At 60.0% G+C, this 27,918-nt stretch overlaps 1 protein-coding gene across 1 annotated transcript; it reads left to right on the top strand.

Annotated features, from left to right (window-relative positions):
- Positions 1 to 799: 799 nt before the first annotated feature.
- Positions 800 to 27,918, top strand: TMEM132E (transmembrane protein 132E; the record flags this gene model as incomplete). The annotated part of the gene is made up of 9 exons (XM_082493040.1): positions 800 to 872; positions 14,972 to 15,869; positions 16,751 to 16,891; positions 20,578 to 20,770; positions 21,011 to 21,154; positions 24,974 to 25,179; positions 25,790 to 26,069; positions 26,151 to 26,342; positions 26,890 to 27,918. 9 exons carry the CDS (start codon positions 800 to 802, stop codon positions 27,916 to 27,918), a joined length of 3,156 nt encoding a protein of 1,051 aa, XP_082349166.1.

The raw sequence follows: 27,918 nt of genomic DNA, 5'->3' as shown, positions 1-27,918 counted from the left end.
GGGACTCCGCCGCCGAGCTGCTCCCGCCGCTGATTAATCGCATCTGCCTGGGATTAATTATTCACCCGCCTGCTTTGGGTTGTGGTTTTTGTTACCGTTGTTTTTTTTCTCCCCCGGGGGGGTGAAGCGCTTTAATTCGGCTTTTTTTTTTTTTTTTTTTTTTTATTTTTTTTTTATTGGAAGAACCGCGTTTGGAGATCTTATTTTTATTCTTGGGGGGGGGGGGGGGGGAGGCTGACAACCTGCTAGCCCTGCAGCATCATCCTTCATCACTACAGCTTTGCTTTTATTTTATTTATTTATTTTTATTCCCCGGGAGGGGGTTACACGTGCTCTTCTTCCCTCCACACACACCTCCCCCCCCCCCCCCGCTCCCGAGGAGGAAGAGGAGGAGGAGGAGGAGGGGGACCCGCCCCCGCCGGCTGGGCGCTCCCCCGGTCGCCCTGCAGGCACTGGGGGGGTAGGGGGGGTGTTGCGGCAGGTTTGGGGTGCGGGGTGGGGAGGGGTGGGGGGGGCCGGAGATGGGATGCTCTGCTCGCTGAGCTGGGGGGGGCCAAAGCCGAGCCCCCCCTAACCTGAGCCGGGTGTCGTCCCGTCCCGTGCCCCCCCCTCCCAATTCCACCGTTGGCTGCTGCTCCCGGCTCGCACGTGGTTGGATTTAGGAGATTTCTGCGGTTTTTTGGTGCTTGGTTTGGATTTCTTTTTTTTTTTTTTTTTTTTTTTTTTTTTTGCCACGGGGGTGCCTCGGGGCCCCCCTCCCCCCCGGCTTTTTGGCTGTGTGTCCCCCCCACACCTTGCAATGGCCTCTCCGGAGAAGATGCTCCCCGGGCCGGCTGCCCTGCTCTGCTGCCTCTGCTCCCTGCTGCTCCCCGGTAAGTGCTGCCGGCACCGGGGGGGGGGGTGTGGGGGTTGGAATATACATGTTATATGTGTGTCTGCATCATAGAGGGGGTTTGCACCCATCTCCCCTTTCCCCCCCCCTTCCCAGGGGCAGCCCTGCCCCCCTGTGCCCAGCTGGGAACCGCCCCCCCCCCCCCCCCCCCCCCCAGCCGCCACCTCCCCTGGTCCTCTGTGTCCTGTCCCCCCCCCAGCGAAATGGGTAAAGATTAGAGTTTATTCCTGGCTTAATAAAATGACAGCTTGTGTTTGCGAGCGCTTGCGGTGGGCTGTTTCCCCGACCAGGGAGCGGGGTGGCAGGGGGGGAGATGGGGCGAGGGGGCTTTGGTGTCCCCCCCTCAGCCCCCCCTCCCCCCAGCTCCTTGTCTCCTTAATGCAGAGCTGCTTTAGCAGGAGGATCAGGGGCTTTATCTGCTATTATCCACTCGCTTATCCCCCAGACCCGTACCCAGGCACTTTCCCAGCCTGTGTTGTTACTGGGCGAGCGCTGCTGAGGTGGCATCGTTTTGGGGTGCGGGGATGGGGGTGCAGCCCCTGTCATCCCTCTGTTTCTTTCTGCTCTTCTCCCCCCATGGCTTTTGGGGCAGAGGTTTTGGGGCTGGCAGTGCTGCTCCTGCCTGTGGCCTGGGCGGGGGGGGGGGGGGGGGGGGGGAGGGGGGGGCTCCTGCTGCCTGTGCTCACTTGCCCTGAGTTGCATCCAAATCACTGCTGTGCCATGGCTGAGCTGCGGTGACATCCCGGCCGGCCCCGGTGACAGCCCTGGGGATGCTGGCACCTGCTGCTGGGGGGGTGGGTTTTGGTGAGCCAGGCCGAAGCGGGGTCACACAACCTGGGGGACACAAGGCTGTTTTCCATGGGCGGTTTTCTCGGGTGGTTTCCGTGTAAAACCAAGCCCCAGCCAAAGCGGCTTTCCCTGGCAGCTGCCTTGGCCAGGCAGAAGGTGGGGGACTGCTTGCAGTTGGGGGGGTGGCTACCTGGACACCTCCTGCCAGCCCGGCTCTGGCCGTAGGCTCAGCATGTCGCAGGGGCTGTGCTGCCCTGCTCAAATGAAACCCCCCCCCAGGAGCCAGAGGGGTCTCTGGACCATGCGCAGCTCCATTTTGCACCGGCAGCCCATGGCCAAGGCATTTTGGGGGCTCAGGCAGCGCTTTCTTGGGCATCTGCAGCCCCCCGAGGCTTTTTGAAAATAAGAAATAAGGTGGTGAAATAAGGAGGAAAGGGGGATGTGGGGACCTGGTGGGGGGTTTCCCCCCTTAAAAAAACTCTGACCCCAATGTGGGAGCAGAGATGCTCCAGGCTGGTGAGCACCACAACTTTACGTAGCATCCTTTGGGGTGGCAGATGCTGCCCTCCCCCCTCCCCCTTGTCCCCCGAGACTGGGTGTTCCCTGGGGTGCCGCTGGGGCAGGGTTTGCTCTCTTTTTGGGACTACCAAGTGAGGGGGGGGGGGGGCGGTGTTCGGGCAGGGGTCTGGCAGCCGGCAGGGAAGCGCGATCTCCTTCCGCTCCTCAATTCGCCTGGATGAGATTCAGCCGTCTGGCTCGGCGCTTCCCCAGGGCGGGTGCGCTGCTGAAGGCGGCTGGCGGCTTTCCTGGCAGGTGATGGGAAATATCCCTGTGGAATCAATCCATCGGGAATCGCCTCCGGTGCAGGGGCTGGACGCGGGTCCCTGATCCCCATCCCTCCCTTGGGGTTTCTAAGCCCCCCCCTCTTGCTACTGGGACACCGACAGCCCCGTGGGTCAGGCCTCTGGTTTTTCCCGGGGCGGGATCTGGCCCCTGGGCTGGGGGATGCGATGGATGGGGGGTCCCCGTGGCGGCGATGCCAGCGTGGAGCGGGCGGGGGGGGCCTGTGCCAGATGCGGGGCCGGGGCTCACCGCGGGGGGATGCCTGTGCCGGCAGGGAGAGATGCCTCTGCCAGGAGTTTTTAGGCTCGTTTCACCATGCACAGCTGCCCTCGCCGCTGCTTCGGCCTTCCCTGGACAAATAAAGGTCTCGGAGGGAGCCGGAAAAAGAAGCTGAGAGTTCCTAATTCTCTCAGCCTTCCTTACAAATCCCTCGGGCTGGCGGCAGGGGTCAGCCAGCGGCGAAACAGCGCCCTGCTCTCCTGCCCTGGGTTTGTGTTGTGTTGTTTTTTTTTTTATTTTTTTAATTTTTTTTTTATGCCCTTTTCCCTTCTTTTTTTATATTTAAAAGCAACCCTCAGCGCCAGTCTTGCCCCTGCTGCGCTCCACTGCCGGCACCGGGAGCCCCGGGAGCCGCTTGGCCGCTGGCCCTGGATCAGCTGCTTCCAGAAAAGGGTTGGGTTTTTTTTTTGTTTGTTTTTTTGTTTGTTTGTTTTTTGGCACCTCCGGGCTGGGATGGCCCCGGGGTGGCCCCAGGGTTTGCGGGAGGGACGGAGGGACCCTGGTGTGCCGCAGCGCGATGAGGGGTGCCGGCGGTGTGCGCTCAGCAGGGTTGTGCTGCGAAGCTGTAAGGGACCTGTTGGGATGCGGCATGGAACGGGGGGGGCAGGATTTACCCACTGGTTTGCGAAATAACTTGTTTTGTCCGTGGGGCTGAGCTTGGACTCTTCTGTCTTTCCCTCTGTTGCCTGCTGAGCCTGGTCTCCGCAGTGTGCCTCGGTTTCCCCTCTGCCAGGGGCAGCACCCACCCAGCAGCAGTGGTCCAGGGGTGCTGGGGTTATTCAGCATCTGTCCTGGTGCGTGGGGCAGGCTTGGGGTCCCGCGCTGCATCCTACAGCCCCCGGCACCTCCATCCCACTGCCGGTGGGGATGGGGCCATGCCGCTCCCCCGATATCTCCCACTGGGTATTCCCACCACGGGCAAGTTGCAGGCGCGGGGTTGGGGTTGAGGGACGATGCTGTGGCCCATGACTCCCATCTCTGGTGGGGGGCTCGAGCCAGCACACCCCAACCCCGGCGGTGGGGGGATACGGACCACCCCCCGTGCCCATTTCAGCTCCGAGCATCTCCCGGCTCGAGGATTTTCAGACCAGCAGATGGAGATGTGCAATAACTCGAACCAGGAACGTGCTGCTCGTTTATCAGCCCCCATCCCCGCCAGGCCAATGGGGGTCGGAGCGGCTGAGCATCCTGAAGCCGGGAGCAGAGAAGAGATGGTAGGATCTTTCCTCAGCCTGGCAGGCAGGTGAGAGGACAGGATCCGGCCTCTGAGCTGGGTTAAACCTGGCACGAGTTTTACCTTTGGTGCCGCAGAAAAGGGGGTCACGCAAGGGCACCCCGGAGCCGAAAGCCATTCGGCTTTCGGCTCCGGGGTGCCCTTGTGTGACCCCAGGTCCCATTCCATCTCTCCCCATTCCTGATACTTTAAATCCCAGCAGGATGCTTTTGCTGGGACATGGGGGTGCAAAGTTGGGCGCCTCACCAGGATATTGCCTTTTCTTTCTACCCCTTTTGTCCTCTCGGTGGTGGTGTTGAGGAAAGAGAAAAGGATGGGGGATGCTGTCAGCAGCGTGACGGAAATCCTTTGAGTGGTAATTTTGGCCAGCATCGGTGGCGGGGATTGGCTCTGGGGATTTCGAGTTGTATCTCATGAGGTACCCTCATCCGGAGACATCCTTTTGGGTGTGCGGGTGATGTTGCAGCCTGGGCTCAGCCCTGCTGCATCGCTGGGGGAAACTGAGGCAGCGTCTCGGGTGGCAGCACCCCCCTGGCTGGGGTTTGCTCAGTGATTTATAGAAACGGGTCTATTTTTTTTTTTTTTTTTTTTAAGTGCTATTTATTCACCCCACCATGACCACCTGCTGAGGTCCCTCCGCGCCCGGCCTCTCTGCATCCTAAAAAAGAGGAGGAAAGGAAAAACCAAACCAGCCAGGTCCCCACAGAGCATCCCTGATGTTGCACCAGCTCCATCCCCTCCCATAGCCCAGGCTCTAACAGGGAGGTGGAGAGCAGGACATGGCCTCATCCTGGGAGATGATGGGTGAGGGAAGGAGTGCTTACATGGCATAACCTGATTTTTTTTTTTTTTTTCTTTTTCTTTTTCCTGGCTCCTGCAATTCCCTGGCTGAAATAGCCCGTGATGGGTGTGCGGAGGAATCGGCAAGCTGCCGGTGCGTTCCCCTCCCGCGTGGCGCCTGTCGCTGCCGCCGTACGAGCATCCCATCCATCTGGAAAAGGTCACTCTCGCTAATCTAATCAGAGTCTTTTATTATTAAATACACGGCTCTGCTAATGAGCACCCCCCCCCCGGGGAGCGAGGGAGGCAGCTGCTCCTGGGGTGGGATGCGCAGCGACAGGGCCGGGGACCCCAGCGGTGCCCTTGGGGACGGGGTCGCTTCCGGGCAGTTTGTCCAGGTGTGATGCCAGAATGAAAAATGGTTCACTGGTGTGAAGTGAGGCAGGTCCTGGTGCTCCTCGCCAAGGGGAGAGGAGGTTGGATCTCCCCGTTTCCCTGAAAACTGGGAGACATGGTGTCCCCCGGCTACATTTGATGGTGGCCCAGTGTTCCCCAGCTGGGCTGGGGGACTTATGGGCTGTCACCTGTGTCCCAGATGTCCCAGGTTTGGGATGCAGAGGCTGCTCCTTGGGATGCGGCTCTCCTGGGGACTGTTTTCTATTTTCTTTTTTTTTTTTTTTTTTTTCCCCTAAAGCTGTTGCCCGACCTGTTGCCGTCACCCTCTGGGCACAGGTCCCCCACTGCCGGCGGGGCCCGGAGCCCCTCACTCGCTGGTCTTGCCTCCCCTTGCCTCCCAGGAGGATACCGTAATCAAGGCAATTTGCAATCTTCTGATGGAGCCGCCGTCTCCATCTCCTGCTGGCAAGCATTTTTCGCATCACTTGGACATATTTGCCGTCCTTGATTTGTCACTAGCTCTGCTGACAGCCTGAGTGGGGGCTGCCAGGGTGGCTTTGCCCCCGCTCGCAGGTGCTGTCACCTCCCGGCCCCTGCAGGAGTTACCGGGGCAGGTTTTGCCGCGGTTAAATGGGCTCGACTGGGCTGGGCTCCTCTCCAGGACTGGCAAAAGTTGAAAATTAATTTTTTTTTTTATTTTTTTTTATTTTTTTTTTAAGGAAAAGCTATGTTTTTCCTCTTGAAGATAAATAAGATTGAAGATGTAATACCTGCCGCTGCCAGCTCGGTGCAGCTGCTGGATGCTCTCCTCTCCGGGTACCAGCTAAATTAAAAAAGGAAGGGGATATATTTGAGCCCTGCGTGTTTGACGCTGTGGCCGCTTTGCTGGGTGGCAAAGTCCTGAGCTGTTGAGGTCGCCAGCCCAGTGCCTGTCCCTGTCCCTGCTTTTGGGGCCCCTGAGGTGGACTGGGTTTATCTGCGTCTCCTTGCACTCCCTGGGTGCCTCTGAAATTGCATCCCGCTCCGGCTCCGAATGCAGCCTGACACACGTCACCAAGGGGGAAAATTAATCGGTGTCTAATCAGTCTGAAACGTGTCACTTGGCGCAGCCCGGGCTCGCGGTGGCAGCGGGGGGGGGGATGTGTGAGCACACAGCCCGGGGGATGTATTTGATGTTCAGATTTGGAGGGTTCTGGGAGGATGTTCCTGCTCCCGGCCATGGTGGGAAGGGATGGAGAGGGGACAGGGGGAAACCAAGCAGGACACGTGGCTTTGGGGGGGTGGGGGGTGTCACTGCGTCGCCTCCACCCCGACGCTGTGATGTTGGGGGCTTCTTCCTTGGGAACAGCTGTCTGTCCCCGCTTCCCCCGGCCACCCTTCAGGGCTCTTTCTACTGCCTGTCCTCCCACTTCTGGCTCCCCAAGGGGATTATTTGGGGAAAACATCTGCGCCCACCCGCTGCTGGGGGGCTGCTCCCAGTGTGCGGGGAACCCAGCATGGGGGGGAGGACCCAGGCCAGGACCCACCACAGCATGTGCTGGAGGGTCAGGGGCTGCCGGGGCTGCTCCCCTCTGCTGCCTTCTGCAGCCCCCGTGCATCCCTGTGGACGTTCATGGTCAGGCGCTTCCCCATCCTTTCCCCCTTCCCCCTCTTTTAATTCATTTCTTCATTTTTCTTCCTCCTCCGTAAAGGCCCTCTCCTCCTGTACCCTGGCCTGTCCCTTGCTGTGATTTGTGGAAATTGCTCTAAAGTAGCTGCCGCGTAAAAGCCTTGCCGGCTCCAGGAATTTATGGCGGGCTGCGCCTCTGCACGGCACATCCCATTTAGGCCGTATTTATTTATTCCTTTAGGTTCCTTGCTTATTTTTCCCCCCTCCCTTTTAATAATATCCTGGGGGAAACGCAGAGCTCAGCAACACAGCCTGGTGTGGTGCTGGGATGGTGCCCTTAGCGCTGCCAGCCCCGAAATACAGGCTGTGTGCTGGCCTGGGGGCTGAGTCCCACCAGCATTTCTTATTTTATTGCTTCTGTCGATGAAGCCGGGCTGGACCTTTTGGAAGGGGAGAAGTCTCAAAGACCTAAAAAAAAGGAGGATATAGCAGTACCACCAGGCGTAAGCACAGCCCTGTATTAGACACTAGAGAATCCACTCGGAGCCAACGCTGCTGCTCACAGGAAGGTTTGATTCACTTTTGTTGTCCAGCACGTGCTCAATTCCTACCCTGGGCTGGTTTTGGGAAGCCTGGACCAGTTTAACCTCCCAGGCTGAGTATTGTGGTCCTGGGTACCATGGGGCTCCCCAGCCCCATCACCACTGCCACCATGGGCAGAGCTGGGGGCCAGCAGTGTCCCCATGTCCCTGCGTCCCTCCCTTCCCTGCAGCCACAGCTGGGACATCTCACCGCGGCATGCCGGGGGAAGGTAATTTTACATTTGTAACAATTATTCACTTAATTGAGTTCCAATTAGCTGGGACTGGAGATGGAGGCTCTCGGCGCGTCGGAGGGAAGGGAGAGCTTGTTGTCTTTTATGTCACCGAAAACAATTTTCAAGGCTCTGGCTGCTGGGAAACATTTCGGAGGTTTCCACGAGGGGCCTGCTTATGTTTTCTAATTTCTGCTTCGGTTTTATTACTGGGTGTTTTTTTTTTTTCCAGCTGTGTTTAAGCACGGAGCTGTGGGGGAGCTTGTGTTGGGGCTGACTGAGTTTTGGGTGGAGGTGAAGGTGTGGAGGCCTCCACTTCTCCTTTTTGTTGTCTTTTAGGGTGTTTGGAGGTGCTGACCCCTCTTGGGTGGGAGCGTAGCACGGCAGGGATCAGTGCTGCGGGGTGGGGAGGGAAAGGGATGGGTGCGATGCCCGTTCCTGGGATGGGTGCGGAGATGGGGTGGGAGCCTGACCCTTCCCTGGGAGCCAGGGCTGCCTCTAGCTGGAGCATCCAGCTGTTGGGACGTCCAGATGTCAGAGCTCTGGGTGTGGGACATCCCTGGCATTTGGGGCCATTGCCACCTGTGTTTCCCCTTTCCCCTGATGGCTGCGGAGGCAAAACCCGGACCGCCAGGTTTTGGGGCTCTGAAGCCTCAGCTGGGGATGTGCGGGATGCTCAGGGGAGCGGGGTGGCCCTATGCCGGCTTGAAACGAAACGGCAGTTGGGACATGTGTGCTGGTGGCCTGGTTAGGAGCATCCAGGCTGGGCTTCCTCCTCAGGGGCTGCGGAGTTTTGCTGTAGTCCTCTGGCTCTCGGCGGTTTGGACGGACCCGTCACTCCGTTGTCTCATCCAGGTGCTGACCCATGTGGGGAAACTGAGGCAGAGGCGTGTCCTGCCCTCATCCCCCTGACTCAGGGGTAGAATCATCACCTTGTCACCCTGATACGGGGCTGGATCTGGGGAGAATGGGAGCACTAGCAGTCCCGGCATCGCTGGTGGCGCCGGCAGCCCTGTGGCTGGGAGAAGCATCATCCCTTGCTTGCGTTTGCAGAGAACATGGGGTGGCAGCTGTGCCTGGGGCTGCTGAGGTTTGCAGGGTCCCAGGGCCCCTGTCTGGGGTCTTGGACCGCTGATGAAATCCCGTGGGCCTTTTCATCCTGCGGCCAGGCTGGTGGCTGAATCCCAGTGACCGGTGACCACGGAAACCCCTCCGAAGGAGTCCTGAGACGGCTTGAAGCCAGCGAGAAGTCCTCTGCTCGGGATGATAACACGGGTCCCTGCCGCTCCCTCACCATCCCTTCCCGAGTATTTAGGGAGGGTTTTCTCATCGTGTCAGCTCGAGTCATTGCTTTGTGGATGACTTTCCCAGCAGGCTCCGATGCGGGACCACCATGGAAGCCCAGCTGTGGTGGGTTGGCGCGGGCTATGTCCATGGCGCGTGGCGGTGGCCTGGCGGGACACCAGGCAGCTGGGGCTGGTGTCTCACATCACCGGTATTTCAGCATCTCCCTCAGCGACGCGTTTGGTCCGTTGATGTACCAAGCCCCCAGTGCCGCCGGTAAACATCACGAGAGGTTTTAACCCTCCTGGCATGACCACAAACCTCCCCTTCCTCTTCTCCAGTGCTTTTCCTATACACTCTTCCCTTACTAAGTGGGGATATATGTGCCGGGAGCCCCCGGCCGCATCCCACAGGATAAGCTGGGATAAAGACCCCCCCCACCGAGCATGGCTAAAGCGATCCCTATGGCAGACAGCTGGGGCTGAGGCTAAGCTGGGGCTCAGCGCTGGCTATCGGTGCTGGATAAGGGGAAGAGGAGGAGGAGGGGGGTCTTCGGCCTCAGGATGGCGGGTGGGAGCGGGGACGGGGCTGGCGAGGCTGCGGCGGGGGCAGGATGGAGGGGCTGAGCCGCACTCCCTCCCCCCCTCCCCCCCCCCCCCCATGTCCTGTTTGCTGGGGATTTGGGGCAAGAAAGGAAGGTGAACGAGCCAGCATCCCCCGCCAGCTGTCCCTCAGCCTCTTTTCCCATGTGTCCATCAGTCTGTCCGACCCTGGCGTCGCCAAGCGGGGTGCCTGGTGGGGATGGAAACCCCGCAATGATGGGGGGGGGGTGATGGACAGGGGCTTTAGGTGCCGCTTTTTGCAGCAGCGGAGACCCCTTGGCCTGGGAGGGCGGTCTTGATTTTAAGGCAGGGCTGGAGGGTGCTGTGCCCGTCCCCCCGTGTCCTCGCAGGCAACGGGGGGGAACAACTCAGCCCATCTGGCCCCGCGGCTGCGGCTGGCATGGGGCACATCTGGCCGGGCAGATGTGGGGGCTCCGCGAGGGGATCGCCAGCAGTTGTGTGTTTCCATCTCCCTCTCTTCCCCTCCTCTCCCCGCCGTGGGCCGCAGGTCACCCCGGGTCCCCGCGGGCTGCTGTGGAGTGGGAAGTAGGGGACACGCGGGAGTCCCGTCCCCTCCTGCTGTGGGACTGGGGTGGCTCATCAGCCCGGGCAGGGTCCAGGCGGCCCCTGGGCTGGTCAGAGCCCCGGCCAGGCACGGAGATCTGCTTTTTTGCTTGCGATGCCGAGCTGCGAGGGTGGAAGGACCATATGGTCCCCTCTGCGCCAGCCTAATAAACGCGGGAATGCAGGTCAGGCACTGCAAATCCCGTTAACCGCAGCGGGCCACAGAGCAGAGCCAGCGACCAGGGCTTAACCCTTCTGTCCCCCCAAACCCAGCCAGAGGTGGGGGGCATGAGAGCCACCTTCCCTCCTGGGGACAGTGGTGGTAGGGACTGGAGCCTCCTGAGCAGTTTTGCTTGCCTGTCCATCCTTCCATCCATCCATCCTTTCTCCTTCCATCCATCTTCCTTCTATCTCTTAAGCTGTTGTGCCGTCCTTCCATCCATTGCCTCTTCTCCCTAGAGCTATTCTCTTGCTGTCCTGCCACTTCTGATCAGCCTATCTCCTTCCATCCTTCCATCCTTCCATCCTTCCATCCTTCCATCCTTCCATCCTTCCATCCTTCCATCCTTCCATCCTTCCATCCTCTCTGTTGGTTCACCCACCCTTATCCGCCCTTTCCTTTTTGCTGCCTGAGCCGACAGCCATGCATCCCTACAGCCACCCTTCTCCTTTCCTCCCACCCTCTGTCCCTCCGCGGTGCAGAGACTTGGCCTGGGCTGTGATCCACCCTCCTGGCACCCACCCCGGGCTGGATGCGGCTGGGTTAGACTCTCTCCCGGCAGGATTAGTTTATGGCCCAAGAACGGAGGCGCCGGTCCTCTTCCCCTCCCGGCGACAGATTATAGCATCATTTAAATGCATTTTGTCTGTGGAAGGAAATAGCTTCTCTGGGTGCCGGCAGTCCGCCTGCGCTGAACTAATCGTGACTGTCGCATTAATCTTCATCCCGGCTCGTCCCCGCTCCCTTCCCCCGGCCGGCACGGCAAGGGTGCGGGTCTGTGCTCAGTGCTGGGGCCACCCCGGGTGTCCCCACCGCAGCAGGGCTTGGCCACACCGAGCTGCTGATTGCCGTGGTGGCTTATCTGAGCCGACCGGGGTCCCCGGCGCACATCTTCTCTGCCTGGCTGCATTGAGGAGAGGGGCTTTCCTTGCCCCCCCACCGCCCCCCAGCAGGCGCACAACCCTTATTTGCCATCAGAGAATCTCCATGGCAAGGAGGAAGGAGCTGGTTGCTGGGGTTCTGTGCCGTGAGCCGGGGTTGGGGGGCAAATTGCAGACCGAAAACTGGCTGCTTTTGCCCTCCCAGTGTCATGGGTGGCAGCGGGTGCCCCTCGCTGGCAGGAGGGTGGGTGCTCGCTGGGGTGGCACAGGGGCTCTCCTGTCCCCCCACCCAAGGGACAGGCGGTGACACCAGGCGTTTTGCACCATCCCAAGGGTGGGTTTCGCTCAGGGCCGTGCTGGGCATCGAGTCGGGTGGTTTTTTGGGTGGGTTTGCTTTGTGAAATGACCCCATCCCTCCCCGAACCCCAGAGATTTTTAAGGGATACACACTGATGATGTTTCATCATTAGTAGACAGTAAATTATCCATGGCCCAGCAATGTGCCCTTGTTGCCAAAAAGGCCAATGGAATCCTGGGCTGCATAGGGAAGAGTGTGGCCAGTAGGTCGAGGGAGGTCATTCTCCCCCTCTACTCTGCACTGGTGAGCCCGCAACTGGAATACTGTGTCCAGTTTTGGGCTCCCCAGTTCAAGAGGGACAGGGAACTACTGGAGCGAGTCCAGCGAAGAGCAACTAAGATGATGAAGGGCTTGGAGCATCTCCCGTATGAGGAAAGGCTGAGAGAGCTGGGACTCTGTAGCCTGGAGAAGAGAAGGCTGAGGGGAGACCTTATTATGGCGTACAAGTACCTAAAGGGTGGGCTGAAGGAGGATGGAGCCAGGCTCTTTTCAATGGTTCCCAGTGACAGGACGAGGGATAATGGGCACAAGTTGGAACATAGGAAGTTCTGTTCAAATACGCAGAAAAACTTCTTCACGGTGAGGGTGACAGAGCACTGGCCCAGGCTGCCCAGGGGGGGGGAGGGAGTCCCCTTCCCTTGAGATTTTCAAGACCCGCCTGGATGCAGTCCTGAGTGATGTGCTCCGGGCAATCCTGCTTTGGCAGGGGAGTGGGGCTGGATGATCTCTAGAGGTCCCTTCCAACTCTGAAACTCCGTGATTCTGTGATTCCATGAGTCAAACATAGCCTCTTTCCCTGGCTGCCCGTCCCTCCTTCGGCCCTGCCGGTACCTCACCCGGGCGGTCAGGCTCGTGTTGCTCCAGTTGGTGGATCCTTTTCTTCAAATAATCTCCAGCCTTGGGGAAAAAAAAAAAAAAATAAAAAAAAAATCCCCTTTTCTAGTTGCTGGGGATGGCAGGAGCAGCTGTGGCTGTGTCAACCCGGGTGCAGGGAGGACGCAAACCTTCACGTTTCGTGGCAGAAAGTAACCTCCCTGAGCCGGAGGAGCAGCAAGTCCCTTACTGGTGGGTAATTCTGGGCAGAGTGGCACCCATGGGTGCGTTCTGGGGCTCAGCACCTCTCCTGCAGCTCCTGGCTCTCCGGGAGGTGGGAAAACAGTGGGACGGGCTGGGCGGCCGGCGGTGAGCAGTGTCAGCGTGGCAGGCGCTGGAGCCGTGCCCGCGGCGGTGCTGGCACGGTGGCCTCCCCGGTGATGCCGGCAGCCCGTCCCCGGTGTCTGCCCAGCCCTGGGGAATTTGCCGCCTGGCTCTGGGACAAGTTTCATCCCAGGCAGCGTAGCTGCGGATGCTGCCCGTCCCCGTATCGAGCGTTAATCCTTTTATGAGCCCTCTAAGCTGCTTAACTCCCCTGTGCCCCGCAGCAGAGCCATCCCCGGGTGGGCTACAGGGTGCTGCTTCCCCCTCAGCCCCCCGGGGAGCCCGACCGTGGCCATGCTCCCGGCTGGGAAAAGCCCCGCGTCCTGGAGTGCTCCGAAGCCCCCGCCAGTGAGGGGACCGAGCTGTTCCCGGGAGCTGAGCCATCACATCCGCACCTTTCGCTGCCGCTTGACGCGGGTAATTTGGGCTCTCCTGCTCGGGAGCCGCTTGGGAGCGGTTGCAATCAGCGCCGGGAACGGGGGGGGGAGGTGGATACGGGGGGGACCCAGGCCTCCTGGGAGTCGTTGGCAGCCGCTGGCGGATGCAAAGACCTTGAGATGTCTTCCAGGCTCCCGCAGCGCGTGCCGTCAGCCCGGCTCCGCACCGACCGCCTATTCGCAGCATCTGCTTTGGTAGAATGATTTTGGTGGGGTTTCTCTCTGCTTGCCGCCTGCGGCAGCGGGATAGCCGGCTCCCTCCGAGGGGCCCGGGCAGCTCCGTCCCCCCGTGAGCCTGTGGCCGAGAGGCACTGCGTGCTGCCCGCGCAGGGGCTCTGCCTGTTCTGCCTGTATGGTGTTTATTCCTTTCTTTTTTTTTTTTTTTTTTTTTTTTTTTTTGGCAAAACGGTCAAAATGAAAGACAAAAGGGATTTCCTAAAGGGCCGTCAGACCTGGGCACTGCTGGGGTTCGCACAAGGTGGCACCAACGTCATCTTCATTGCTTTTCCACCGGGTCACGTCCATGCCTGGAAAAGTTGGGGCTGGACCAGCTTTGGCGCACAGGGACCGTGGGTGGCACCCCTGGGTGGGTGACGGGTGACAGACCGGCTGTGACACCACCCTTACAGGCAGCCTGCAGGGATGGAGCAGGTGTGGGGCAAAGGAGCCGATTTAGTCACCTTCCCCGTGTGATCTGGGAGCTAAAAGTGGGAGGAAAGCCTGGGTCTTAGATACTTGGCAGGACCTGCCAGCCAAAAATTAACCTGGTCCTGCCTAATTTTTGGTAACGGCCCTCTGGAGAAACGGAGCATCCTTTTCTCCGTGCGTTTGGAAGCAGGGATGCAGCCAGTTATGCCCTGTTTCTACAAGTGGGTCCATGCGCTTTCGGCCGGTGCCTTGGCATGGGTGCCGGGGCGGGTGACCAGCGCTTCGGCCTCCCCAGGGGCAATACCAAAGCTCGACGCTGTCGTGGTTTAACCCCAGCCAGCAACTAGAGCCATTCACTCACTCCCCGCCAACCCCGGTAGGGCAGGGAGATGAGGGAAAACAAGGGAAAAGAACCAACCTCATAGGTTGAGATAAAGACAGCTTAATAGAACAGTAACGGAAGAGAAAATAATAGTAATGGTAAAGGAATATGCGAAATAAGTGATGCAATATGATTGCTCGCCACCTGATGATTGATTGCCCAGCCCATCCCAAGCGGCGATCACGCATTCCTGCCCCCCGGCCAACCCCCATTTATAAACTGAGCATGATGTCTGCGGTATGGAGTATTCCTTTGGACAGCTTGTCCTGTCTATGGGAAGCTGCAAGAGTCCTTGACTTCATATAAGCATTACTTAGCAACAACTAAGACAGTGTGTGTTATCAACATTATTCTCGCACTAAATCCAAAGCAGAGCAGCTACTAGGAAGAAAATTACCCCTATCCGAGCTGAAACCAGGGCAGATACGTCTTCAACACACCCTTGCCCAGCCTTGGGCAGCCCCTGAGCACCATTCCTTGGCCGGACACTGCATCCCATGCCAAAGGTGGGTTTGGTGAGGCTGGAGCCACCCGCTGGGAAGCACAGCAATGCCTGAGGTCCCGGCGAGTCTTTTGCAATTTTTTGTTTGCAGGACAGAAACCCAGCCAGGCTTTCGCTGCCCTTGCGAGGGTTCTGGGGGCTGAAGCACCAGTTCCTCCCTGCCATGGGACTGGACCGCTCCTGCCTGGGTCTGCTCTCCCCGCGCTGGGGCTCAGGGGGGGAAGCCCTGCACTAACCCACACTCTCCATCTCCTTCACAGCCCATGGCAAGGGACCAGCCCCCAGCCCTGAGCCCGCTGAGCCCCCCGGTGCCATCACGCTGCCCGTAAGCTACCGCCTGTCCAACACCCGCTTGGCCTTCTTCCTCAAGGAGGTGGGAGCCAACCCGGTGGGCAACGGCAGCACCCCGCTGCAACGTGCCGAGCCCTTCGTCGTCTTCCAGACCAAGGAGCTGCCCGTCCTCAACGTCACCCTGGGGCCCTTCAGCACGGGGTTGGTGCTGCCCAAGGAGCAGCTGCAGCCCTCCAGCACCCTGGAGGTCCCCGACCGCCTCACCGTCAACTGGAAGGTGCGCGCCTTCATCATCCAGCCCCGGCTGGTGGCCAACCAGCCCGTGGTCCAAGTGCTCTTCTATGTAGCTGGTCGGGATTGGGATGACTTTGACGTCACTGACCGCCTGCCCTGCGTGAGGCTCCACGCTTTCCGCGATGCCCGGGAGATCAAGAGCTCGTGTCGCTTGCGGGGCAACTTGGCCACGTGCCTGGTGCAGGCAGAGCTGCCCCACGCCTGGTTCGGCCCCCCGGCCGTGCCGCTGGGCAGGCGCAAGAGCCCCGAGAGCCTGGAGGTGCCGGGCGAGAGCCAACAAGCCGAGCTCTACTACACCCTGCATGCCCCCGACGGGGCTGGCCAGTGCCTTGGGGAGACGGTCCCCCGCCGCGGGGCCGGGGGGGCCAGGACCGAGGGTCCCACGCAGCACCCGCTGCTGCGCATCGGCAGCGTCAGCCTCCTGCAGCCTTCCCCCGGGCAGCCCATGCAGGAGCATCGGCTGGACGGCAACGTCTTCATCCGCCTACCCGACAAGCCCCTCAAGCCGGGCGAGGTGCTGAGCATCCTCCTCTACCTGATGTCCAACTCCACGGTGGAGCACTTCACGCTCAGGTGAGGTCCCCGGGGCTACCCCCACCCCGGGAGCAGCCGCCTTTTGAGGGGGTGGTTGGTTTTGGCTGGGTTGTGCGAAGGCAGCCGTGGGCTGGAAGGGAGGAGTGGATTGGGAGGGTGTGTTGTGTTTATGGGACCTGCTGGGTGCTGGACTGGGTCTGGCAGGGCTTCGGGAGGGTGGGGGAGGCTAGAGGAGCTGCTGGCACGTGGTTTTGCAGCGTTCTGGGGCTTTGCGGTGGGAGCTCCTTGGAGGGAAGGGAAAGGTTGTCCATCCAGGGTTTCCACCTCTGCGTCACCGCTGGGGTCCGCTGCCTTCTCCCTCCCACTTGCACCGGGATTAGGACCCCGCCAGCAGATGTGGGTTTGTTCACAGCTGCTTTGGGGACAAGGGGTGGTATGGCCCTGGGGCTACTGGGGAGCGAGCGGGAGCTCCCCACGTCCCCCCAGTCCTGCCCCTGCGCCCACCTCCTAGTGTTGAGCACCCCTGTACGGGGAGGTGCTACGTGTCCCTAAGGATGGGGTGACGAGCCCCGATCACATCTCTTCTAAGGGCATTTACAAATGTCCCTGTGGCCACCGGGCCAGCAGCGAGCCCCACAGGCATGTGTTACTGTCCGGGGGGGGGGGGAGGGGGGCAGCACTGGGGGACCAAAGTCCTGCTGGAGGGGTGATGGGGGGGGGGACAAAACCCTATGAAAAAGAGAGGCTGAGGTGGGCTCAGCCCCATGGCGGTTGCTGCCAGCCTGGGTGAGGTTTCCAACATCCAGGAGGGATCGGGGCCAAAAAATCCCCCTGCACCTACAGCAGGGTGCCCAGGGGAGGGAGGTGTCCTGGGGTGCCCCCAGGGGTGAGGGTCCAGCCCTGACCATCGCTCTCCGCAGGGTGAAGGCCAAGAAAGGTGTCAACCTGCTGAGCACCAGGTCGAGGAGCGGGCAGTGGCTGGTGAGCTCGGAGCTGCTGACGGGCGGCAAGCACTCCACCGCCACCGTCGACGTGGCCAGGGCGGACGGGGCCGGGCCCAGGTAAGAGAGCCCCCCCTCTGCCCCCCCAGCACCAGCGGGGTTAGGGGAAATTGCTGGGGTTTGGCCCAGAGCCGTTCTCCCTTCGCCGCCCCCCCCCCCCCCCCCGGGTGTCTGGTTGGCAGCGGTGCCGCGTGGGTGCTGGCGGGGGAAACTGAGGCACAGCAGTGCGTGGCCCAGACCGTGAGACTTGGAGGCACTGAAGGGGGATGAACAATTTTGGGGTCAAACCCTCAGCCCAGCTGAGGTTGGGGTAGGTCCCTCGCCAACAGGGGAAGGGGCTTAATTTTGTGTGTGGCTTTTGGCCTTGGCTGGCACCGTGCAGCTGGGTAGACGGCGGGTGAAGGTGGGTTTCGGGGCCCAAGGTGGGCAGGTTTGTACGGTGGTGCGTTCAGGTGGGATCTGCTCCGGGTCAACACTGGTGACCAAGCTGAAGCTCAAGCAACGCGCTCATAAGTCACGGGTACCGATTGGCGGCTGCATCCCCAGCTCTGGGCTGGGATGGCCTGGCCGTGTCGGGGTGCTGGGGGGGACACGTAGTGGATTTTGGGGCTGAATTGTGAAGCCATGGAGGATCCTCCAGTTTGGGGTGGAAGTATTTTAGTTTTTAAAAAAGTTTTAGTGCCATGAGAGGTCGTAGCTCTTTGCTGACTACGCTGGTGTTTCCTCCGGGAAGGAAAGGGAGCAGTCTCCAGCCAAGGTCCCGTCTGGACCCTGAGGTGACGGATGAGTGTCAGATGGGGAGCACGACCCAAGGCAGCACCTGAGATGGGCAGAGCCAGTTCTGCCCTGCTTGACACAAGGACCATGCCCATTCCTGGAGCTCCAGGAAAGGCTCAGGTCGGTTGAGGAGAGTCCAGGGGATAGAAATGAGAATGATCTGAAGGAGCAAAAGGACCTACAAAGCCCAGAGGCTGCTCAGCCCGGAGAAGGAGAGATGTGGGACTGGTTTGTGAGTGCGTGGAGGCTGCAAGGGTGAAGGGCAGCTTTGCTCCTTGCATCCACGTGGGCAGGGCACGGGGTGGGCACGGGGTCAAACCCATCAACAGGAAAGACTCTGAAGTGCTGGAAAGCAATTGTTCCCAAGCTGTGGTATCTCCATCCCTGTGTCTTTGGGAAAGGGGAGACAAGTGTCTCCAGGAGCCAGGTTAAAGCCAGTTGATGCGCTCGAGCTGTAGCTGCCCTCTGTGTTTGAAATCTCCCCGTATCTCTGCCCCCCCCCTCCCCCCCCAAAACTGAGCGTAGCTGGGGACGAGCTCCTGCAGGAAGGAGATCCTCAGCTCTGACTGCTTCCAACGTGAGCTCAGAAGCCATCTGCAGAAAACCCCTCCGGCTCACCCGGGGGGTGGATTTTCCTTTACCCCACACACCGTTCCTACACAATGCAACGGCAGCATCTGAGCCCACAGCCCCGTGGCTGACGTGGCAGTGGCCCCGGGGCCACGAGCCCCCCATCCTCTGCGTGGCCACCCCAGTGCCCCTGCACGTGGCTGCCAGACCTGCCGGCAGCGCCATCCTCTCCTCTCTCCCTTCCTCCTCTCCCCGTCTGCCGCCGCTTCAAATCAGCCTGGAAAGGTTAGAGACGGAGGATGAATTTAAAGTGATTACAATCACCTTTTAGACAAACAACACCATCAAATATTAACGGAATGGAAAGTATGAATGACTTAAAGCCGTGTTGCCCTCCAGGCGGTGCAGCCGGAGAAGTTTGCTTTGCCGGGGCTCTGGAGGTTTTTGGCAGTGCTGGCTGCACAAGGAGGGGGAGAGGGCCCTCAGCTTTGGGGTGATAATGGCTGTTTTGGGGTGTTTTTCACCCCAGCAGCTGCATCCTGAGTTATTCCCCCAGTCTGGGCTGCCCAGCTCTCGTCTCTGCTGTGGCTGAGTGCAGATGGCGCTTGGGGAGGGCGGAAGATGGTGGTTGGCCCCTGACGGGGCTCCTGGGACGCCCAGGGGCACCCCACGGTGAGGAGTCCCAGCACCAGACCACCTCTGGCGTGGAGCCGCGGCTCCGGTTTCCCTGCGAACCTGGCTCTTCCCAGCTGTATTTAATACTTCTGCATTGGAGGAGGCAGCAAGCAGCCAAATCCCCTCCTTCAGACCGGCTGGCCTTTGGCGATTCCCCTTGCACCCCCATAGCTGCCTTGGGGGCACGAAATCCCAGCGGGACCCCGCCAGCCCTCGCGTGGCAGCTCTGCTGCTCAGCCCGTCGTCCCTGCAGCGGGAGCAGGGCTTGCCGTGGTCGGGAGCAGCTCCCGCTTCTTGCTTTTCCCTTTTCTCCCCTGCCTTTCACCCATTAGATATTTATTAGAGAGAAACCCGACTGCATCCTGCATCCCCGGATCGATGGGACCTTCTCGAATGCTGCTACACGGTGTGATGAGAGCGGGGCTGGTCCCGGCTTCTCCTTCCACAGGGATTTCGCCTTTCCTCACCCCTCTCCCTCCTCCTCCTGCTCCCGGGAGGGTGGGGGGAGGGGGGACGACTTTTGCTGGCTGTGGCATTCGTGGGGGCTCTGGGGTGTCCCCTGGGGATGCTCTGTTTTGGGGGAGCATCGGAGAAGTTTGACCTAGGGGGAGGGCTGAACCCTGAGTCTTCCCAAGGGATTGGCAAGTTGGACACGGAGATGGGAGGGCAGGATCGCATCTGGGGAAGTTTGCGGGTAGGGATGGGGTGTAAGAGCGATTTACGCTGCTGCCATCAGACTGTGTCCGAGCCATGACACAGAGCACAAGGGACACCGGCTGCTGAGTCCCCCCATCCCCTTAGGCTGGCACTATGTGCTGGGTTTGGCAGCGCACAGCCTCTCCATCCCATCCCGCCTCGGGGATGCCCCGGCGTTCACTCCCTGTCCGTTAGCTCTGGGTCCCACTGTCCTCAGCAGCGGCACTGAATGGGTGGGGGGTTTGATGAGCAGACGGTCTTGGGGCCGTTATCCCCTGTCAGTCCTGTCTACCATCCCACATCCCCTGCCCGTCTGCCCCGTGCACTCCGTGCAGGCTCGGGGGCAGCCCTGCCCCAAGTCCTAACTCGGTGGTGTTCCATCTGCTGTCTGTGGTTCTCCTGTGCCTCAGTTTCCCCATGTGATCCCCTTGGAAGGGGCTGTAAAATCAACAGCTTGGGCTGGGCTCTTGTATAGGGACTTATTTGCCGTCCTCGAGCACGCTGCCCTCCTGGGTAGGGGGCACTTGGGGTCTGACCCGTGGGACACGAGTGTGCAGGCAGGAGCAGCCTGGGGCAGTAAATCCAGCCGCACTGGCGGGAAGATGGAGCCGGGGAGATGAGGGCAGCGCCTGCAGCCACCCGCCGTCCCCTGGGGCCGTGGCCACACAGTCGCCCTGTGATAATATATCACCCACAGCCTCGGGAGAGCGCCCGCTTGAGCCACCGAGGTTTTTCTCCCTCAGTGAAATGCATTTCTCTCTCCCACTGGGAAGATGCCCATGGGGTACTGCAGGTTCCCATCAAAACAGCCCCCGGTGGAGGGGGAGATCAGGACTGCTGTGTTTGGGAACAAGCATCGTGGTGGCACCCACAGCACGGTGCCCCTGGCAGGCGGCGGGGGGCCTGAGAAGGGACCTGCCGGGGATGCTCTGCGTCACTAGAGGGGACTGTCTGATGCTGATCCCGGGGTGTCTGTGGGACCCAGGGCACCCAGCTCACCACGTCCCCCTCCTGTCCCCCCTGCCCAGGGACGGGGACTCCTCCTCTGAGATCATGCAGCTGGATTTCGAGATGGAGAACTTCACCAGCCAGTCGGTGACACGCCGCATCATGTGGCACATCGACTACCGGGGCCGCAACCCCCCGCCCGACCTGGAGAAAGTGGTGACGGAGCTGACGGTCATCCAGAGGGACATCCGGGCCATCGTGCCCCTGGCCATGGTGAGCCGATTCCTACCCTCTTCTTAGCTTATCTGCTTTGATGTTGAGGATGGGTTGGGTCCCCTGAGGGATCTCCCACTAGCCCATCCGCCCCGTAGAACCCATACATCCATACGTCCCACCCACACACTCACGCATGGGTCCTTCTCGGCCCCAGGGCTGGAGCAGGAGAAGGGCAGGCTGGAATCAGGGACTGACTGCCCTCTAAACGTGATGATCCCCTTTACGCCCCATCCCCAGGACACAGAAATCATCAACACGGCCATCCTGACGGGGCGGACGGTAGCCATTCCTGTGAAGGTCATCGCCATTGAGCTGAGCGGCGTCATCGTGGATGTCTCGGCTATGGTTGAGTGCAAGTCCAACAACGAAGACATCATCAAGGTGGGTGCAGGGAGGAGGCTCTCATGGCCCCAGTGAGGGGCTGAGCTTCCCCCAGGGATGCTGTCCCCAGCAGTGGCGTGGGCTGGAGCTGGACGAGCTGGGGCTAGTGGCTGAGCCGATGTGCTGCACAAGCCCACCGCATGCCATGCGTCATCCCCTCAGTGGCTTCAGTCCACGTGCGCCTCTCCCTGCGATCTGTCGGGAGAAGGACAAGGCACTTTGTCACTGTCCCCGGAGAGGCCGCGGGATGTTCCGGCGCTGCGCAGGCTGGCACCGGGCAGCAGCAATAACTACGGGTTATCACAGCACTTAGTGCTGATAAGGTGAAAAATTGTCACCTCGCGGTGTAAGCCGCACGTTTCCATCAGCGGCTTCACTTGTGCCTCCTGGTGACATTTATTTCCCGTTCGAATGGGACGCTGGGCTGTGCTCGGGCTGGGGGCTGGCCCCAGCGAGGTGGGGGGGGAGGGGGCGAGCCGGGCCGTTGGGGGTGATGGAGGGAAAAGGGGAGCCGAGGGAGAGGAGCAAGGTGGGCTGCCCAGGAGAGATGCTGATAAGGCGAATGCACGAGGCTCGCTGTTGCAGCAGCAGTGATTGCCCGCGCATCCGCCCCAGCCGCCGAGGCAGCAGTCGACCCTCAAATCCAGCCCTGATTTTTCCATCACCAGATCCATATATGTTTTTCTGTCACTCTATGTATCCCTCTATCCGCCTGTCCGTATTATTCTATCACCGTTTCCATCCGTCCACCCCTAAACATCGTTCACCCAAACACCCCCCGCCCCTCTCCCTGCACCCACCCACCCAGCTCACCCTCTCCGGGTCCTCCCCGTGGCGTCAGGCAGAGGCAGGGAGCCGTGCTGGGGGCTGGGCTCTCCCGTGTCCCCAGGCTGGGGGACATAAGCCCTTTTCTCTTTGCCGGCAGCCACCGGCTGCCCTCCCAGCCGAGCCGGGGTGACGGGCAGAGCCCCAGCCCTGCTGGGACTTGCTCTCCCTGGTGGGTCCACGGGTGGGTGACGGTCAGTGTCACAAAACTGTTTACCCAAGTTCTTGACTAAAACTCTGATCTGTGCGATTTACAGCACCGGGACTAATTTATGGAGACCGGTCCTCTGCAGCGTGATAAAACACTAGAGCAATAATACACTTCAGGATGGACTCCAAGACACTTAAACTGTTTAATGTGCTGCCTTTCTACTCATAAATCTATTTACACGCTGTCCCCAGACCTGGGAGGGGGGGAGCAGACGCATGCACGCGAGCCGGGATGAATAATGCATGGAGCAGCCCTCCGGCCCCGGCTCGCCTCCTGCTCGCATCCCGCTCGCCGCTCGGAGCCCCGTGCAATTTCTCGCTGAGTTATTTTGTGTTTGTGCCGGAGCTGCGTTTCTGAGGGAGCTCTCGGTTACCTGCTGAGATTGGGGAGTATGATTACGGTGTCAGGGCTATAAACCTGTTACATAAATCAAAGCTTACATAGTGGGATGCGCTATCTGTTACTGTAAATAATTTAACGTGAAGGAGGGCTGGGGAGCTGCTTCTCCCCACGCTGCCTGGGGCTCGGTGGTGGTTGCTCTCGTGTGTAACGTGGAGGGGAAATGTTCTGCGCTCGGTGGAACATGGCTGTGAGGGCGCCCATGAAGGATGGTGAGAGAGCACGGGTGGGAGTTGTCACCCTCGTCCCCTTCTGTGGGGACACAGGGCGACTGCCCGTGCTCAGCCCAGAGAGGAGGACCTCGTCACTCAAGGCAGCTGACAAGTCACCCCCCTTTCCTGCCTGTGTTGTGGCCTCGGGGACTGCGTATGTGTTGAGGGACATGCAGGGAGTGGAAAGGCTACCAACCACGCTCAATGGGAGATGCTCAGCCTGACCTGCTGTGTGAACCTTTCTCAGGAGCCCACCATCCAAATCTGCTTGAGGACCCACCGGGAGCAAGTCGGCTCAGTGGGGCTGAGCCTCGGGGATGTTGGTGGACCCACAGCCACCTCCAGGACCCCTGGCCGGCCAACACGGGGTCCCGCCAGCCGTGGTGTTTCTTCCCACTCCCAAGGGCCTTGGAGAAGGTGTGTCCCCTTGATCCCACACTTGAGGCTGTGCCCAGGGGGAAGCTCCCGGCTGCTGAAGTGGAGCCGGTGGTGCCTTGGCTCAGAGCCCGGGCAGACCTCAGCCTCTCTCTTCCCGACGCCTCGCTGAGAATCCGGGAAGTTTCTCCGAACAAGCGTGCACTTCATTTAAAAGCTAATCTGCAGTCACTCCATCATCAGGACAGGCCCGATGTGCTGGGATTTTTTTGTTGTCATAGCTTCAACCCCCCCCCCCCCCCAATTGCTAAGCAAGTGGTCCCCAGAAGAAGATGCCGGGGGGATTTATTACCTAAGGTAATGCAAGCAGCAGCCCATCATATTTATTGTGATAAATGGCACAATATCCAGAGCACTTTGTTGCTGGAGGATTTGCCCAGGAGCTCATCTTTATTCAGATGCCGCCCCGCCGGAGATGAGATTGTCTTTTCAGACGTGCTGAGCTGGTGTCTCTGATAGGAAGACAAGGGACAAACCCTCCTGCGCTGCACTTCCCTCCTGTGCCCGGGGAGCAGGGACTTCCCGAGGAGCCCAGGTCTCACGCGGTGCTTCCTCCACTGGTCCTGGGGACCATGGGCACCTCGTGGTGGGCTCCCGCAGCTGAAACATGGAGCTCCTGTAGAAGTCAGACCCTGCTCGCGGGCTCAGAAATACAAAGTTCCTGCAGCGGAGTGACCACAAATGCCCAAAGATAAGACAGGGGGAGAGGCAGTGCCGCTATCACCTCTGCTGTAAACAGCTGTGCAGCATGGACTCAACTCTTTATCAGCCATCAGAGAATCCACGTGGGAGAGCAGCTTGTTGGAAATACGCCCTTCTGTGCTGTTGAGGCGTTTGGCGCATCTGAAAGAGCGCCTGTGCTGCTGCCTGAGCAAATGGGTTTTATTTTTCCCCAGCAGCAACCAACTTGGGTGCAATTCTCGATGGGGTAGTGGGGGGAAGAAGGGGTCAGGGTTGGGCCGGTGGTGGCCACCGCAGATGAGAGCTTGGGGCCTCCCCAGCCTGGTTGTCTCCTCCCACCCTTCCTGGGGAAGAGAAGGCGCTGCTGACTCTGACAGCCTAAGCTGAAGCACAGGCGATGCTGCACTGGCATCCTCTTAGCTCCTTAATTGGTTCAGATCGGTTGGTAATAAGTGGCCCCCACAGGATGTATTTGTTTTATAGCAAATTTAACTAACGGCATTTGCATAAATAGGAATTAAAAGAGAAAGAAGATGAACGTGAGGATTCAAACGGACTCTGGGAAGGTCTTCCTGATGTTAGCAGAAGGGATGGGGAAGAGGCGCCCATGGGTACCTGCACATGGGCACACGGCTGGTCCGTGCTCACTGCCAGTGCTCTCTGGTTGTGGGTGGAGGAGATTTTTGGGCCAAATGTCCAGAAAGAGAAATTTTCAACCTCTGTGAAGCACCCATGGGTGCCTTTAGCTCGAGCGCAGTAATGGGGTACAATTCGGTGCGGGGGCCAAAGAAGCTGAAGCACCAAATGGAGGTGCCTGTAAGGGCTGGCGGAGGAGCTGGGTCGGGGGGGAAATACACGTTATGGCCACGGTGTGTGTGGGTCCACACCTCTGAGCAGGGACCTCAGGGAGGAGAGAGCATTCCTGCTCCTGGGCCACCTTTAACTGGGTGATATTCTGCTCCTCCAATACTTCCCATCCTCCAGGCAGCCTCCTGCCAGGATCTCTGGTGTGTCTGCAGGACCATTGCAACCTCCCCATCCTCTCTTTTCCCCCAGGTCTCCAGCAGCTGTGACTATGTCTTCGTTAGCGGGAAGGAGTCGCGGGGCTCCATGAGTGCCCGGGTCACCTTCACCTACGAGCACCTCTCTGCCCCACTGGAGATGACGGTGTGGGTGCCCAAACTGCCGCTGCACATCGAGCTCTCGGACGCCCGGCTGAGCCAAGTGAAGGGCTGGAGGGTTCCCATCCTGCCGGACAGGAGGTGGGTGCTGCGGAGCCACCGTGCTTGGGGTCTGTCCAGCCTGGAGAAGGCATGATGGAGGTGGTGCTAGTGGTCTAAATGCTTTGTTCAGCTACTTAAAGAGGGGGTTTTAAAGTTGGTGGAGCCAGAGTCATCTCAGGCGTCCCCAGTGACAAGGCGAGAGATCGTGGACACAGGTTGCAGGTTTGTATGGAAGGAGGAAAATTTCACTATGAGGTTGGTGGAACGCTGGAACTGGTGGGGAACACCCATCCTTGGCAATGGTCAAAACTCCCCTGGATGAGTCCAGGAGCAGCCAAGGTCCAAAGTTAGCCCTGCTTTGAGGTCTAGAGACCTCCAGATGTCCATCACAACCTGACATACCTTGTCCTCTCAGCTGGTTAGGGGGCAGAGACACCAACTGACCGTCTTGCCGTGTGCTGCTAAAGCCCTCATAGACTTCATGGGCAACAGGCATCTTTTTGACCAGGAGCCATCAGGTTTCTCCCGTGCTTGGGGAGAAACCGGTGTTTCTCCCTGCCTGGCCACCCCTCTTCTTTCCTGGAGGGGCTGCAGAGCTGCAGCAGGAGGGAGCTTGGCAGCGCTGCCTACCCACTGCCCCATCCCGCAGGTCGGTGCGGGACAGCGAGCACGAGGAGGATGAAGAGGAGCGGAAGCAAAGCCGGGGCTGTGCCCTGCAGTACCAGCACGCCACGCTGCAGGTCTTCACCCAGTTCCACACCACGGCAGCGGAGGGCACGGGGCAGGTGGTCACCATGCTGGGACCCGACTGGCTGGTGGAGGTCACCGACCTGGTCAGCGACTTCATGCGCGTGGACGACCCGCGGGTGGCCCACATGGTGGACAGCTTCACGCTGGCTGGGAGGGAGCCGGGCACCACGCTCTTCAAGGTACCCCCCCGGCTGCCTTTGCCCCCTTGGCTGGTTTGGCTGGGGGTGGCAGGCAGTGACGGGCACCCTCATCCCCTGCAGGTCGTGTCCCCGCTCATGGAGGCGGTGCTAGGCGAGACGCTGGTGACGGTGGCAGAGGAGAAGGTCAGCATCACGGACCTGAAGGCCCAGGTGGTCTCCAGCCTCTCGCTGTCCCTCCACCCCAGCCCCGGCAATAGCCATACCATCATTGCCCGGACATCCGTGCAGCAGACCCTCAGCTTCATCAAGCAGGTGAGGCCAGGGGGTGTACTCGGGCTTGGAGGGCCTGGTGAGGGTCTTGGGGTGGGGATGAGGGCCCCATCTGCCACCCCCTCCCTCGCAAATCCTGCAAATCTGGCCCACAGTTATCCCAGGACCCCACAGCACCTGCTGTCCTTCAAACACCCTGGTGACCCCCAAAGTACCCCAGAAACCTTCATGCAGACTTATGAACCAACCCTGCCCAGCCTGGGGACAGGATACAAGCATGAGGACAATGGGGTCTGGATGAAATCCTGTACAGCTCCTCGTCCAGCTCTGGTAGCCACATCTGGCACCTCTGGGGCTGGGGTGAGCTTTGGGGTGAGCTGGGCAAGCATGGGGAAAATTGAGGGAAGAATAGGCAAAAGGGAAAAACTAGGTGATGGTTGGAAGGAACAAGATGGATGATGGAGGGATAAAGGGTGAATTGGATGGAGAGAAGGATGCAAAGGAGGAGGGATGAATGGAGGGATGGACAGATGGGTGCAGGTGGGACTGGTATCGTGCTGGGCGACTGGTGCCTGTGTTGGTCCCACAGGAAGCGCTCCTGAGCCTGTGGATTTCCTACAGTGATGGCACCACGGCCCCCCTCTCCCTCTACGACCCCAAGGATTACAACCTGGTGGTGAGCAGCCTGGATGAGAAGGTGGTCTCGGTGACCCAGGACCGGGCGTTCCCCTTGGTGGTGGCGGAGAGTGAGGGCGCAGGGGAGCTGCTGCGGGCTGAGCTGGTCATCTGTGAGAGCTGCCAGAAGACCAAGCGCAAGAGTGTGCTCTTCACAGCCCTGGCCAGCGTGAGGGTCCACTTTGGGTCCGAGGAGGACCCAACCTATGACTATGACCATGTGTCTAGCAAGCCAGGGCTGGCCGAGACGGGGGCGAGCACCACCCTGCGGGCAGAGGTGGAGAGAAAAGCGGAGCCGAGCGAGGACAGTAGGATGTCCAGCGCGTCTCACCCCACTGAGGACTTCCCCACTATCCCCACTGGCTTCGTCCAGGTGACCAGGGGTCTGACGGACCTGGAGATAGGCATGTATGCCCTCCTGGGTGTCTTCTGTCTGGCCATCTTGGTCTTCCTCATCAACTGCATTGTCTTTGTGCTGAAATATCGGCACAAACGCATCCCACCTGAAGGCCAGACCAACATGGACCATTCCCACCACTGGGTCTTCTTGGGCAACGGGCAGCCCTTGCGGGCTCACAATGACCTCTCCCCCCAGCCCGAGAGTCCTGGGAACCCCCTGGAAAATGTCCAGACCTGCTGCCACGGGGACCACCACAGCAGCGGGAGCTCACAGACCAGCGTGCAGAGCCAGGTCCACGGTCGCGGGGACGGTTCCTCGGGGGGTTCCACGCGAGACCAGAGCGAGGACCCACTCAACTCACCCACCTCCAAACGGAAGCGGGTGAAGTTCACCACCTTTGCCACGCTGCCCTCCGACGAGCTGGCGTACAACTCCATCCCCATCGCTGATGAGGAGGACTTGGAGTGGGTCTGCCAGGACATGGGACTGCAAGACCCCGAAGAGCTTCACAACTACATCCGCAGAATCAAAGAGATCGCTTAA

This window comes from Vanellus vanellus (assembly GCF_965231255.1).
Source record: "Vanellus vanellus genome assembly, chromosome: 19".
Classification (NCBI taxonomy): domain Eukaryota; kingdom Metazoa; phylum Chordata; class Aves; order Charadriiformes; family Charadriidae; genus Vanellus; species Vanellus vanellus.
The sequence above is the reverse complement of the archived record's forward strand: the minus strand, read 5'-3'. Positions and strand labels throughout refer to the sequence as shown.